We start from the raw sequence: 14,870 nt of genomic DNA on the forward strand, positions 1-14,870 counted from the left end.
TCCCTTTGCTCCCCCTCTCCCCACTCTGCAGAGCTCGCTGTCCAATGGGGATAAGGGTCGCTCGGCAGACTACCTCAGCAACGGCAAGAAGAGGAAAGCTGACGAGAAGGAGTTCATGACAGACTATGTGAGGCACTTTCAGAACAGTGTTGAATGTTTAAGAAACCGAAGGAAAGTTTCACACGACTCTGCCAGTCCTCGGCCAGAGGCGTCTGTACCGTGGACTTCGGAGACCTGCTCTCTTTTTATGCACTAATTGAAATATTCACACTGTCGTCACTGTATTATTGGTGTTACAGTGGAAAAAGCGGACGTATTAGCATTGTTTTTGTACTTGTGGGATTATTTTTAGTGCGAGATAAGTGAATCTTGGGTAGTTCAGCGTTATCGCTTTGTTCAAAAAGATAGAATATTAGAAACGGCAGTGCCTTAGAGGATTTTACCTCTCCAAGTTAAACATCTAAAATTAATTACATCTGTACTGTCCATTGCGTTTACTTTGAGACGTCTCATCTCGGGCAATAAAATGTCAAGATAAGATTAATTTTCTACTATTTTGATTGTAAGAAATTTTTTTTTTATATTTTTGCACCCTTGAGAGACTGCAAAAATAATGCACACACACATGCACACCTTTTGGTTGGGTGTGTGTGTAATATTTCTACACGTTATCTACATACATCAGACAGCGGACCAGGAATATCCAATCTCACTTTCTCTCTCTTCTTCCACAGGGCAGCGATGCGGATAAGAGTGATGATAATTTGGTGGTGGATGAGGTTAGTAGGCGGCCGGCGGCCTCTGTTGGCCTCACCTCACCGCTTTCATCTGCATACATCATGTAAACACACCCAGCAGGACCATCTGAATAATGTTAATAACAATAATAACCCCCCTCCTGCACCTCTGCTGGCCCGTATTTCACAACAAACATAACCATAAAAGTGCATATGCATACACACACTTGCAATTCATGCTCTCTACACCTTTAAATGCAATGCTGTAGGTTGGTTTGTTGAGATGTTCTGAATGAGTGCAGACAAAATGGAGAGAAAGGTTGTAAGATTGTTTGTTTGCCATTATTGACTATCAAAAGTTAAAAGCACAATCTATTGTTTTCTCTTAAACTCTCAATTTATCTTTGAGATCCAAATGATCTCAAAAGCATCCAGAGTAACTGAGGCCTGACTACATCCTGACAGCTTTCACTTTGCAGTGTTGGGTGGGTCTTGTTTGTAAAACTCCTGCTACCAGGAAGTGATTTCTTTTATGTTCACTGCAGTCAGTTTGGAATCAATGAAATAAGCACAGTAGTTGGCAGGAGCAGTTAAACGGTAGGTTGATGCTTTTCAAGTCTGTTTTAAAGGTGTCAGCTGCCCATTTGAACATTAAAACGGAGTGCTCGTCGTAATTATCCCTCATGTCCACACCAGTCATTGATATGCTTCCAATGTAAGTGATTGGGGACAAAATTTACAGTTCTATTTCTGTGCAAGAATTTTCAGAAAGATAATAAGGCTTCAGCAGTCTGACAGATTAAGTTCTTTTTAAAGTATGAAATGATTTCTTCTGTTTCACCAGATGGAGTGTAACAAAAAATGGGAAATTTCTGTGACTACCTATTTGGTTTGATTCACTTAGAATGCTGAAGTTTCATTAACTTCAGATAAACTTTTTGCACTTTACACTTTTTAACACACTTTTTTACAGAACGTAATCTGTGGATTTGCATCACTTAGGAATTGATGTATTAATGGCCAGTATACACATGGGTACCTGATATTGTTTTAAGGTTGATTTTAAAAATGTGCAGACCTATCCTTTAAATCCTGTTAAACTGAACAAGTTAAGAAAGTAGTTTGACATGAGCAAAAGTAGAGCTTGTTTTCTGATCGATTTCCAGGGGAGCTCTGTGACATAGTAGACACACGGCCCATCTGTGGTGAATCACCATTACATCTTATTTCTGTCTTGTGTAATAAAGTTTTATGTGTCTTAACTTCAGGACCCATCATCCCCGCGCAGTGTGCAGTCCTACTCGTCCAGGGAGAACGGCCTGGACAAGATGCCCCCGTCCCGTAAAGAGGGCCCCCCGCAGGCCAGCCCAACCTCCCTGGCCTCCTCCAGCAGCGCCGCCTCCCCGTCTCGCGGCAAAGAGCCGCCACAGGTACGCAGACACACATCTGCAGTTCCACACAAAGACGGAAAAAGACAAATATTTGAATTGTTTTTGTGGTATTACTGTCAGATCCATGCAGACGTCTATGCAGAGCACACATGGAATATTTCAGCACAGGACATCAGTGTTTCCATGCTGTCAGCACGCACTGTATTCTGCTGTTTGTTTGGGTCAATAGTTCGTCTCTGAGTTATTATGCTGTATATACAGCATCCTGCACCTTCAGTCTGGACTGCTGACATCCCACAGCTCTCCTCGGGTTCCATCTGCCCTCAGTCATCCTTACTGTCATCCTCTTTTTGTTTGTGTGCTTTTCTTTGCCACCATTCTTCTTCTTCGTCTACTTCCTGGGCTGGCTCCGTCCTTTATTATTAAATAGCTTTTCCCACCATTTATCCACTTCTAAAGGCAGCGTGTTTATTCTACTTTTCATTCAAAGTTTATTTCCTTTTCTGTCTTTATTTTTAAACTCATCTCTTTTTATTCTCTTCTCTTTTATTCCAGAGGGAGAAGTCCAGTACTCCAGGTATGAAGCCAGGCACTCCGATGTCTCAGGAGTCCAACACTCCAGGACCCAGCGGACCCCCGCAGTTCAGACCTGTCCCTGGCAAGCCTGGTGTCGACCTCGGTGAGAACATCCCACGAGCTTGCTTTTATTCCCCGAAGACCATATTGACCGTTGAACATTGAACCGTATAGCTTGCATAGCACAAACTCAGGAGACCAAAACCCAAATGTCTCCATCCTTCCTGTCAGGGACACAAACTTTCACTGTACACAGGATCATTTTAAAAATATGAATGAACCTTTACAGGGATCTGTTTTTAGCCTGTACAAGCTTTGTTATATGTAGTGATTCTATCAACATTGGGCCGCAGTAGTTGGTATGGGTGTCAGCCAGCTCCCCACCACCCACCACCATCTGGACTTAATAAGCAGCTGTGGGCAAAAATATTCAGCGCCCCTCACTTTTTAAATGGAAAGATTAGGAGAGGTGATGGACTGTGACTGTGAGCTGCTTCATAATGAGCCTCCATCTATTCCAGTGTATCTCTTTCTCTCTTTTTTTTCCCTCGCATCACCTGTTATCCCCCACTCCGCTTACACACACACACACACACACACACACACTATTATACATGCATTCATACACGCTCGTAGATACAAGTACATGCACAGAAAGAGGATGTGGTGGACGTTTATGTGAGAGCACACACACGTACATATTGTCTCACTGCAGGGAGGCACGGTGGCCAGCAGGGGTCAGTAGTGGTCCAGTGCTGCGGTTAGTAATGTCCTGCCTTCTGTAGGCGGCAGCTTGTTCACAGCCTGTCAGTCACAACTGTCTCACACACTGAGAGGCTCTGCAGGGTAGTCACCTTGATAAAATGTGGAGCTGATTCTGGCCCATGTTAAAATGAAAGATGAAACACTCTGACTGACTGAATGCATGCTGTATCCATTGCCTCACTCCATTTGTTCATTTAAATGATACAAAACAAATGAGCTCTACTCTCTTTTCCTCCCTCCCTCCAGCTCTGGGTCTGAGAAACCCCCTGGCGGTGCAGGGAGCGTACCCCCCAGGGGCTTTTGGCCTGCCCCCTCCAGGGGTGAATGGAGACCTGCCCGGGGCAGCAGGCTATGGGGCCGGCCTCCACTTGGTCTCCCCCCAGATGAACGGAGCTGCGGCAGCAGCGGCAGCAGCAGCTGCTGCAGGCTACGGACGGTCCCCTGTGGTGAGCTAGACGCTCTGCATATAATTTGTCTTTCCAGTATCACTGTCATATGTAATACCTCAGCATATAAACCCTTCAGAGAGGGCAAAACGAGGGACATGCATATATGGAAAAGAAGTGGGTGTTTTAGAGGGAGAGCAGCTGCATTGTCATTAATCGCTAAGAATCTATGACCTTGGCTCTTGAAAAGTCTTTTGCTTTTATATGATCTAATCTTATTCTTTCTTCTGATACCATCTCTGTATTACCTGCTTATGAGTGAACTCTCCCACATGAACACAGGTGTCTTTTGAGGTGTTTTTTTTTCTTACATTACTCTATAACTTTCCCTTCCAGGTGGGCTATGAGTCTCCACACCCGCATATGAGGGTCCCTGGGCTGCCTGCCAGCCTGCAGTCAGCCGCCTCCGGAAAACCGTGAGTTTCCTCTTTGTCACCTGCTATCACTGAAATCTTCACCTGCTCACTATTAACTGCACTCAGGTTCTCCTCAAATTTCAATTACATCAGCGGAAGGAAAGATGAACAATGAAAGATGTGGAAGGGGACAAGGAGGAAAATATTTACAAATTATATTATGAAAGCCATTCATTTCACATTCATCTTTTTACTTAGTATCAGTATGACTGTACAGTAGATTCATATAGTTTTGTTCACATTTAAAACAAAAAAAAAAAATTGCAGTATGTTTGAACATTTTACAGCTTAACTGGTCCAGAAGTTTTTCTTTTATAACACTGTTTTTCACATTATTTTCAATTAAAAATGGGAAGCTTGCACTTTAGATACTACAGAGGGTTGAAGGAGGGGAAAAAATGAAAGAAAAAAATGACAGAGCTGTAAGGTGTGATAAAATAATATAAATCACATTATATTCTCACTCATTATCCTACCAAATCGGCCTTTAATCTCACTTATTCTCCATCTTATCTCCAGCGCCTACTCGTTCCATGTGAGCGCAGACGGCCAGATGCAGCCGGTGCCCTTTCCCCCCGACGCCCTGCTGGGCCCGGGAATCCCTCGCCACGCCCGTCAGATTCACACCCTGAACCACGGAGAGGTGGTGTGTGCCGTCACCATCAGCACCTCCACACGTCACGTCTACACCGGAGGGAAGGGCTGCGTCAAGGTGTGGGACATCAGCCAGCCAGGAAGCAAGAGCCCCATGGCCCAGCTGGACTGTCTGGTGAGACACGGCGAACGAGGGGAGACACTTAGATGGATGTTTGTGGGCTCGTATTTAAAGTTTGTTGTCCATGGTGTGTCTAATAATGTTGGTTTACTACCAAAACAGATGCTCTTGTTTTTGCACACATAAAAACACACATTGGATGATGAAGTACCTTTGTGTACCTAAAGCCAAATCCTCCAGCATCTTTATTTATTGCTGTGATACTGCTGTAACCGCGTGCTTAACTGTGTATCTCTGTATCTCCTTGTCATCAATTACAGAATACTACAGCATGTATTATTGTATATAAATGTTTCTATGTTTATTGTGGCCAATCAGAACAGGGATAACTACATCCGCTCCTGCAAGCTGCTCTCTGACGGGCGAACCTTGATCGTCGGCGGGGAGGCCAGCACGCTGTCAATCTGGGATTTAGCCACGCCCACTCCCCGCATCAAGGCGGAGCTGACGTCTTCTGCCCCCGCCTGCTACGCTCTGGCTATCTCCCCTGACAACAAGGTCTGCTTCTCCTGCTGCAGCGACGGCAACATCGTCGTCTGGGACCTTCACAACCAGACTCTGGTCAGGTAAGAGGAGAGAGGGAGGAGAACCCACAGCCTCAGGTAGTTGTAGCAGATGGATTCAGGGAGACGAACAGATTCAACTTAAGTAACAAGAAAGGAAGAGAGGAGGAAAGAGAGACAAAGTGGGAAATTAGAAGAGGGAGACGACTGCACAGACACACGGAGGAAATTGTGCAATTACTGAAATTTCACAATCTACACAGTCATAAAGTAGAGAGAGGGAAAAGCAAACATTGTAGACGGGCAACCAAAGCACGGAGGATGAACACAGCACAGGGAAGGCAGACTTTAGTTTCCAGCTCACCCTGTGTGTGTCTGCGTGTTTTTAACAGGGAGGAAGATGCAGCTTGTATTTCTAAAACCCATTTTTTTGTTCTTTCTTCTTGAGTGGTGGTGTCTGTTACAGCACGTTTGCTGGTGCCTTAGGTTACTGTCCCAAGGCATCCAACTGTAACACCAAAGTATTTGGTACCGGTCCATGCTGTAAAAAACTAAACAGCAACACTTCACTTAAAGCCCCCAGTGTTTCAATCACCTACAACCAGTATACAGACATTCAGTAAATAGTTTGAAACACACCTAAATGTAACTTCTCCTATGAAGACATTTCTAATTTTTACCATGCCCACAGGAGGAGTAATAGTCGCTGACAAATACATGAATGAACACTTTATCTGTTCAAAACTCCATTATTGAGTGTTATCAAACACACATGTGTTGTCACAAATGTTTACATACTGCTTATGAATGCTAAATAGGGGGCAAAGTGTCGGCAAATAAAGATTAAATAATAAATCTCCACATGTAACTGTAGTTAAACAGTTTTTTGTCCTGGGACAACTTCTAACTACTAATTAAATAACTTCAACAAAAAAAAGTGAAGACTTGTTTCAGTTTGAAGCGTTAGCGACAGCATGCCAAGTCTCTGAGTGTTTTCATAGACATCAGAGAGGTACAGAGCTCTTGTGTGTCTCCTCCCCACAGGCAGTTCCAGGGCCACACAGACGGGGCGAGCTGCATCGACATCTCCAACGACGGCACCAAACTGTGGACGGGAGGGCTGGACAACACGGTACGCTGCTGGGACCTCCGAGAGGGACGCCAGCTCCAGCAGCACGACTTCACCTCGCAGGTAAAAAGACACGCACGCACAAATCAGACTCGCTGCAGTCTAGAATAAAAGGCTTCTGATAACCATTAACGCTTTCCCGCTCTCATCTCCCCATTCCTCCGCTTCCCTTGATTCCTTTCTTCCGTCTCCAGATCTTCTCTCTGGGCTACTGTCCGACAGGCGAGTGGCTGGCTGTGGGAATGGAGAGCAGTAATGTGGAAGTCCTGCACGTCTCCAAACCTGACAAATACCAGCTGCACCTCCATGAGAGCTGCGTTCTCTCTCTCAAGTTCGCCTACTGCGGTACGTTCTCACACACACACACACACACACACACACACACACACACATTACACATGCACGCCGATTAGGGAAGCAGAACAAATCTCCTGCTTCTGTTATTATTGAGAAACGGCTTCTTCCTTTTCACCTCTCCCGTTCTTTACAAAAGCGGCGCTTCCTCTCAGGCTTCTCCATATCTCGCCTCCCCTGAGGCTTTATCTGTTGATGGCTGTGTGCGTCTCGTCCTGTAGGTAAATGGTTCGTGAGCACAGGCAAAGATAACCTCCTGAATGCATGGCGGACGCCTTATGGATCCAGCATATTCCAGGTAGGCCATGAGTTTTACACATCGAGTGTTCTTGTTTAGAAAATGACTATGAAACATGGCGACATGACGAGAAACTGTGAATTCTGCTCTGGAAACAATTCAGCTGTAAAATGTGATAAATGTGCAAACTTCTGGCATTTTCCTGCTTTTTCATCTTCTTGGTTAAATATTTAGAGTGCTATCTTAGGACTCAAATACATCACTTTTGACTTGAATAACAGCTGATGTGAATTTCTGTATTAATATTTGTACCTGAGCTAGTCCAGTGTAGTTCATTGATTAGTTAACATGTCTTCCTCTCTGTTCAGTCTAAGGAGTCTTCGTCGGTCCTCAGCTGTGATATCTCCCCTGACGACCAGTTCATTGTCACCGGCTCCGGGGACAAGAAGGCTACAGTCTATGAAGTTATCTACTGAACTCTGATTGGCTGAGGGGAAAAAAACAACTAATGACCGTGGACGGAGCCAAGGTTCCCTCCTGCACCAATGACTGTACAGAGCGTCGGTGGCATGGAAAACAAGAGACACTCAACTCCTACTTTGTTGTTTTGTTTACGTTTGTGAAAGAAGTGAGAAAGAAAGAGAAGCAAGGGGGCACAAAGTCACATCTCTGGAAAAAAAACAAACTTTGAACTCTTTGTTTGTAATGCTCTGAGAACGCTGGTTAGTCTATAGCTGCGCAAATTGTGGATTCCTCCAAAGAACTTTTGTTTTTGTTCCTTTTTTTCCCTTTTTTTAACAAAATAAAACCTCTGTAGTGAACAAGAAATTAGCAAAAAACTTATTTTTTTAGCTTTTGAATTTTTTGCAAACAGTTGGACCGAGTCAAGTGGAAAAAGACAGACACGGGACTGAGGAAGTGTGGGAAGGTTTCAGGGAGGGCTGGAAACTCTTGATGGAAAAATACGGTCCATGGTTCTGTGCTGTGTCGAAGGGGGGAAAAAAAAAAGAGGAAAAAAAATCCCAGCTTGGGTCAGTTTGGCCTGGTCCGGTCCAGCTCAGTCCGCAGCACATGGCTGCTCCTTGGGGCAGCAGATGCGTGGCAGATGGCAGGATGGTGTGCTGTGAAGTTCCTGCTATGTTTTTCTCTCCTGGTTAAGTTTCAGCAGCGACATGATTGTATCATCGACAGTGCACACATGACAGAACAGGGCTCGGTTTTCTCTAAAGTGTCCTGAGAGTTTGCCTTTGTTCCATTTTTAATTTGTTTTTTTTTTTGTTTTTTCTTCACAAAAGAACAAAGTCAAGTCTGGAGATGTTTTGTGGGGAAACAAGCCTGGAACAGAAAACTACAACACTGAGAACAGAAAGCTGAAGTCGGTTCAAACAGCTCACAGCAGGTACTCTCCAAGTTTCGGGGACGTGGCCTCTGCTACATCGTCATCTTAACACTCAGCATTAAATGTTTTTTTTTTTTTTTTAATTGTATTTGTTAGGGCACATATAGGCAGACAGGTATTTTCACAACTGCATCATGAACCTTGATCCTTGCTATATATGGACGTGTAAATAAAGTTCTCTAAAGGCAATCGAGGATGTCATCTGTGACTTGGATTTGCTTTAAGAAAACTGATGGGAGCGAGGGGCGCTTTTTCTATGTGATCTGCGGTGTATGATTTGTGTCTTTGATGAACATCTCCCGTAGAAAAACGGATTGATGCAGGTGTGAAGGGGAGAGATGAGGATAATAAATCTGGTGTGTGTGTGAGAGACTGGCTGTTAAAAGAGGTGTTTTTTGACGTCAGAACCAAGTTGGGTCACTTGCCAGCTTTAACTTGGATGTTTATAACTCGGGGGAAAAAAAATCAAGACACATTTGTTGAATATTTGCTTAAACCATAACGGCCAGAAAAGCGTGCGCTCACAGCTTGGTGCTGGAAAGCATCTTAGAAATATTTAGAAAAAAACAAATGAAGGATGTGAATGGTGAGTGCACACTCTGCCTCCGCTGTGATGGAAGCGTTTCTCTCCGACTGAGGGAGCACATCGGCACAAAGCCTCTCTAGTCAACGCCTGCATCTTCACATGACACGTACAAGAAAGTGTTTTGCGATTCAAACCCACAGCATGAGCAAGTTAGGATTCAGAGCTCCCCTGCGAATGGAGCGCTCGGTGAATATTGCGGCCGCACAGTCGTGCTCTTGTGCTGAGCTGGCTTGTAGTGTAGCGAAACAAAGGTGATCTGCAGAATGGATTATTACAGCAATAATACCCAAGAGGGAGTTCTTCAGTGATTATGTGTGTAGTGATGACTGACCCGCTGAGGCTAAAAGCTTGAACTGGGAGAAGCAAACCTGAGAGGGGAAAAAAGTAGAGCATTTATCTCCTGCCCAGAGAGCAGGATTATTAGCAAACAGGTGGATAATGAATGATTTAGCTGCATTTGATTTCTTTCGGTGCAAGATGAAACCATGGTTTTGACCTTTGACCTTTTTAAAAATGCATAATAGTGCTGTTTAATACCCATAATCACAGAACCGCATCAAAGCTATTATTGCTGTTATATGGTTTGCAACCAGTGGACTGAAGAGTAAATAAACCACTGAATAACGAAACAAACCCAATTGCTTGGCCCAACCTACTCGCTGGATGCAGTAATTTTAGTACCCGATTAAAGCAAAGTAATGTTTTCCTACCAATGTTACAGCAGGATCATCTCATTGGGACTTATTTATCACGTAGGAAGCTCCAAAATTTGGATGGAGGTTTCAAAATATGCAGTGAATGGGAATCTCGGCTGCCAATTAAACAACACAGCCTTTGAAGCTATTTGGCATGCCTGTTTTATTTATTTTAAATGTAGGCCCAACATGTCAGCATCTTTTTAAAATTCAATGCATATGGAAATCTATGTAAATTAGCTCCAGTATCTCTGCTTTATTTGGTGTGCAACTTATCTAAAGAGACGAGAAAAGACCTCAAACGCCGGTCACAGTCCAGGAATCAAAAACCCAGTAGGTCAGATGCAACCCAGCACTTAATTGTATATTAAAAAAAACAAATTTGCCTCAGATACTGTGATGAGAAGGACAATGTCCCTTGGTGTGTCAAACGTCTTGTGTAATACTGGTGAAAGTGAAACCGCTGAGAGTTCTTGAGTTTTGCAGGTTACTGTGAAGTTTTACATGTTTCTGACTGTGTGGAGGAGTTATTTCCTCACCAGGAGCAAATAGGATGGGCGTTCTGGAGGAATCATGGATGAAAAGGCTGTGATTTTCAACTGGTCAGAACTGGAGAATAAAGTATATCCTCTTTGGTGATTTGGCTTTTTCCTTCAGCATTTAAATCTCAGAGAAAAAAAAAAAGGATCGACGCAGCAGACACCTGGAAAGGATGAACACAAGTTTGGTTTATTTTTCACACATAGTATTTCTTGTACAGCACATGGGAATCGCATCAGGAGGAAAGAAGACACTGTGCAGTTTAAAAAAAAAAAAAAAAAAAAAAAAAAGTCCTTGGCTTTTTAAAGGAGAAACTAAACATGGGCTTGTAAAACGGAAATAAAGTTTTTATACTGTTGGAACGAGAGAAAGCACAGGCGGGGAGGGGGAGAGACATTACTGACAGTTAAAGAAGAGTATCAAATACAATGTCCCAAATATTCACGCTATACCACCAAATGCATAGCCATTATACAGCATCATTCTGAGTAGTATACAAGCTTGTGTATGAGAATATCATTTAGCTCTGCCTGTGGCTGACAGGCAGAACGGGAAAGAGGCAGGCAAAGGCATTAAACTGTACAGATGATCTCTGACTCCTCGCTGGTACAGTAGCCATTGTAGAAGTCCCTCATAATTCTTCTATCCTGCACTAGTGCTGCAGCGAGAAACGTGGACAACTCTCGCTAAAAGTTTATACAACTGAACTAAATTGCATACTGTCATGTAAAATTCATCCCTCCGTTAAATTGTGGCTGTGAGATCATTCACTGTACCTACTGGATAAAATCAGATGTGTCTCGTTCTATCAGCAGAGGTGGAGCTTCGGTGCAACCAGCATGCAGTAAAAAGCGGGACCTCTTCGATGGCTAAATCTGTATCGTCGTGTCGCCTGCTGTACACTGACCACAGACTCGACAGGAACATAGTTTAGTTGCACAATAAGGACTGAAAACATACTATAGCACATTTACTACCACTTTTGGAAGAAGGGGGATAAAACAAAAACATCGAACAGAAGACGAGGGGATCTTTTCTCCCAAATGGAGGGTCTTATTTTTTCTTTACATGGGACTGTTGATGTTTTATAGACCTCTGCCTGTCAACTGTCACCAAGGATAAAAATACACTGATTTGAAAAAAAAAAAAAAAAAAAAAGTTAAGTGGACAAAAATATTTTTCCCGCCTGTCTCCATGTGTGAGTGCATCCCTTTCTTGTTTGCTCCCCCGAACCGCAGTCATAGGCAACCCCAATACATAAACATATCATTACATAGGACGAGCAATCGCTATTGATAGAAAATACTGAAATAAATGGGTAATAAAAGAAAAAGCTTGAAATGTGCCTTTTTAGTCTACACATTGGTGACGCATGTTCTATAGAAGCAGAGAGCTCTGATATACAGTTTGCCTGCCAGTTTGGAATTATGATACAAGGAGGACTGAAAAGTAGGAATCGATTTTGAGAGAATGGTTCAACATTTTGGGAAATATGCTTATCGGCTTTCTTGCTGAGAGTTAGATAAGGAGACTGACACCACCCTCACATTTGTACAGTTAATAGAAGGCTACAGCTGCTGGTTCCCTTAGCAGAAAGACTGGGAACAAGAAAGCGGAGTATTTCCCAAAATGTCAAACTTTTCCTTTAAGGTGTTTAGCATCTCAATTAATAGCAATCAATAGCTCACCGAACAAAATTTAGCCAGAGCACTTTGAACACTAGCGCATCAGCAGGCAAGCAGGCAGGGGTGGAGATAACGACTCTGATGAACATGTAATCTCATTTGGTTTGTAAATGAAAGCTGCAACTAGTTGCATAAAATTTGAAAGGTTTTGGATTATCGCTGCTTAGTTGGCTGCTGATGATAGCGTAATCGGGTGGTGTTAATTTGCCCTCTTGTCTGCCTTGCAGTGAAGTTGGCGTGCTGCTACTTCATCTAGCTGACATTGCCTTTAATGAGAGTGAGTGTAGCGCCCGGTGTCAGGAGAACAATCCAGAGGAATTAGAGGGAACAGCTCGGCTGATGTTCTCTGTTTGTGTCTCTGGGCCCTGGGAGAATCCCATTGACTCCGCTGCTCATTAGACGCTGCCTTTGTCAGACCAAAATAAAATAGATATTAAGCAGTGAGACGGGGAGTGCTGCGATGAATGTTTAATTGGGTGCTCTGTGTGTGTTTCTCCCTTCCTACAATTACCTCAGGGGGGTGTATCTGTGTGTGTATGTGTGTGTTCTTTCCCGATGACGTGTGTGTGTGTGTGTGTGTGTGTGTGTGTGTGAAGAGGTCTATGTTTCATGTCGGTGTATGTGGATATCTGAAGCGGCCCCCTCCATCTCAGAGCGTCATCGTTCCCCAGCTCCTGACACCTCTCGCTGGGGAGAGCGAGCTGCGGCGTCAGCCTCATTAAGGCTTCCACTGTCTGGCTAATGAATCGATTGTGTGGTATCAGTGCTCCTGGCTGGCGCTCCCACAGTGCTGCTCCGCACCTCCTCTGGGGGCCTCCCTTCCACTGAGCTCTTAATCAGGAAACAGCCCTAATTACCCTGCCTCCCTCCTCCTCCTCCTCCTTCTCCTCCTCCTCCTCCTCGTCATTTCTCTTCCTTCTCGCTTTCTCTCCTCCTTCTTGTCTTTCCCTCTTTTGCTTCCCGACTTTATCTTTATGCTCCACCGCCCTTTTCCTTTGTCCTTCTTATCTTGCTGCTTCCCTCTCTGCCTCTCTCTCTGCTATCATGCCTCATCCTTGGGCTAGAAGTGGAAGGGGGGAGGAGGGAGCGGGCATTTGGGAGCTTCCACAGTAGCTTATATCACAGCAAAAAGGGGGAGAGGGGGTGATGAATTAGGGGTGAGGGTCAGGAGGACTGAGACGGGGGGGTGCTGCTGTTGCTGATGTAATGAGGATCAGGAGCGGTTGGCAGGGCAACTGGTTGCCCCCCCATCCTCTGGGAAAAAAAAAAACACCCCAAACTCTCCGTCCTGTCTCCTCCCATCTCGTCCCGGCCCTCAGTACACCACCTCGTACACCGTGGCCTTCTTGTCCCCGGAGCCCGTCACTATGTACTTGTCGTCCGGGGAGACGTCACAGCTCAGCACAGAGGAGGACTCCTTGGACTGGGAGCGGGTGTGAGACACACACACGAACCCAGGAGACACAGAGAGAGAGAGAGAGAGAGAGAGAGAGAGAGAGAGAGAGAGAGAGAGGTATGTGATGATAGATGGATGGAGACAGATGGAGACAAACAAACACAAAGGGAAAGATGTTAGAAAAGATATGACTCATCACTTAATACTCAATCATACAAGACATATTTGCATTTCAAAACAGTCGGCAATTATTTCCAAACAGACAACTCCACAGCTCCAGGATGCTGACTCATCCGACTGCTTCAATGTGAGACACGCTGCTCTCTTTCTCTTCTTTCCATTCTCTCTTTCTCTGGAGAGAAGCAGCCTCATTAACCGCAGGTTTAAGCATCACTAGCAGCACATGTCTGATGGTCAGCACGAAATGACGAAGCGCACAATCCTCCTCTTCCCTTTCCTCTCCTCTGTGTCTGAAAGCCAGAGCTGGGCACCTGGCTTTAGATGATCTAATGCTCCCTTTACTCCCCCCTCCTCCTCTCCCTCCCACTGCTCCATCATCATTTATCTTCCTTCCTTTCTTCCCAGACTCTCCTCCTCCTCCTCCTCCTCCTCCTCCTCCTCCTCCTCCTCCTCCTCCTCCTCCTCCTCCTCCTCCTCCTCCTCCTCCATCCTTTCTCCTCCCAGCTACAGGCACAGGAGGGCTGTCACTCATCAAGGGACCAGTGAGAGGCCATTTCACACAGGATCCCTCATACTATACCAAGAAAGCAGGTGTGGAGGGGGAGGTTGGGGGAGGGGGGTCATGTGGGAGGGATGCAATGACAACCAAAAGATGAGTTTGGAAGGAGTAAGAGCCAGAGATGGAGTGGGAAGGAAGGATTAAAAAACCCCAAAGGAACACAGAAGAAAACCTGTCTTGTCCTTTAGTCTTATAATGTTTATGGTGTGTCTGTCTGGGTGTTGGATACTTCTCCTCCTCCTCCTGAAAATGTTATTGATTGTTTAGTTCCTAGTTCTTTCAAAAAGGTTGAGTAAACAGTGATCGAAATAAGTCCATCCCTGACATAGTCTGATATTTTGCGTTTTTAGAAAAATATTTTCATCTAACCAGACCAAACTAAAACCAGGACACTGTCGAATTAACACAAAGAAATCTCACCTAACCCACTATAACAACCAAAAAGAGCAGCTCCTGACCTATTGAGCAGAAATGAGTTAGTTGGCCCTTAAACGCAACCA

General features: G+C 44.5%; 2 protein-coding genes across 3 annotated transcripts in view; one reads left to right on the forward strand and one right to left on the reverse strand.

Annotated features, from left to right (window-relative positions):
* tle2a (TLE family member 2, transcriptional corepressor a) overlaps positions 1 to 9,054 on the forward strand; it is a 38,835-nt gene extending 29,781 nt beyond the window's left edge. The window contains exons 9-20 of the mRNA XM_070831769.1: positions 32 to 127; positions 735 to 779; positions 2,006 to 2,167; positions 2,684 to 2,807; positions 3,716 to 3,915; positions 4,252 to 4,331; positions 4,851 to 5,100; positions 5,425 to 5,672; positions 6,654 to 6,801; positions 6,933 to 7,083; positions 7,314 to 7,390; positions 7,699 to 9,054. Of these exons, the coding sequence (XP_070687870.1) occupies positions 32 to 127; positions 735 to 779; positions 2,006 to 2,167; positions 2,684 to 2,807; positions 3,716 to 3,915; positions 4,252 to 4,331; positions 4,851 to 5,100; positions 5,425 to 5,672; positions 6,654 to 6,801; positions 6,933 to 7,083; positions 7,314 to 7,390; positions 7,699 to 7,806 (1,689 nt within the window). The 3' untranslated portion in view covers positions 7,807 to 9,054. The remainder of the gene's footprint in view (positions 1 to 31; positions 128 to 734; positions 780 to 2,005; positions 2,168 to 2,683; positions 2,808 to 3,715; positions 3,916 to 4,251; positions 4,332 to 4,850; positions 5,101 to 5,424; positions 5,673 to 6,653; positions 6,802 to 6,932; positions 7,084 to 7,313; positions 7,391 to 7,698) is intronic.
* Positions 9,055 to 10,751: 1,697 nt separating this feature from the next.
* tle2b (TLE family member 2, transcriptional corepressor b) overlaps positions 10,752 to 14,870 on the reverse strand; it is a 78,503-nt gene continuing 74,384 nt past the window's right edge. For both annotated transcript variants that reach the window (XM_070831661.1, XM_070831660.1), the window contains exon 20: positions 10,752 to 13,658. In XM_070831661.1, the coding sequence (XP_070687762.1) occupies positions 13,551 to 13,658 (108 nt within the window). In that variant the 3' untranslated portion in view covers positions 10,752 to 13,550. The remainder of the gene's footprint in view (positions 13,659 to 14,870) is intronic.

Source organism: Pempheris klunzingeri, chromosome 6 (genome assembly GCF_042242105.1).
Source record: "Pempheris klunzingeri isolate RE-2024b chromosome 6, fPemKlu1.hap1, whole genome shotgun sequence".
NCBI lineage: Eukaryota > Metazoa > Chordata > Actinopteri > Acropomatiformes > Pempheridae > Pempheris > Pempheris klunzingeri.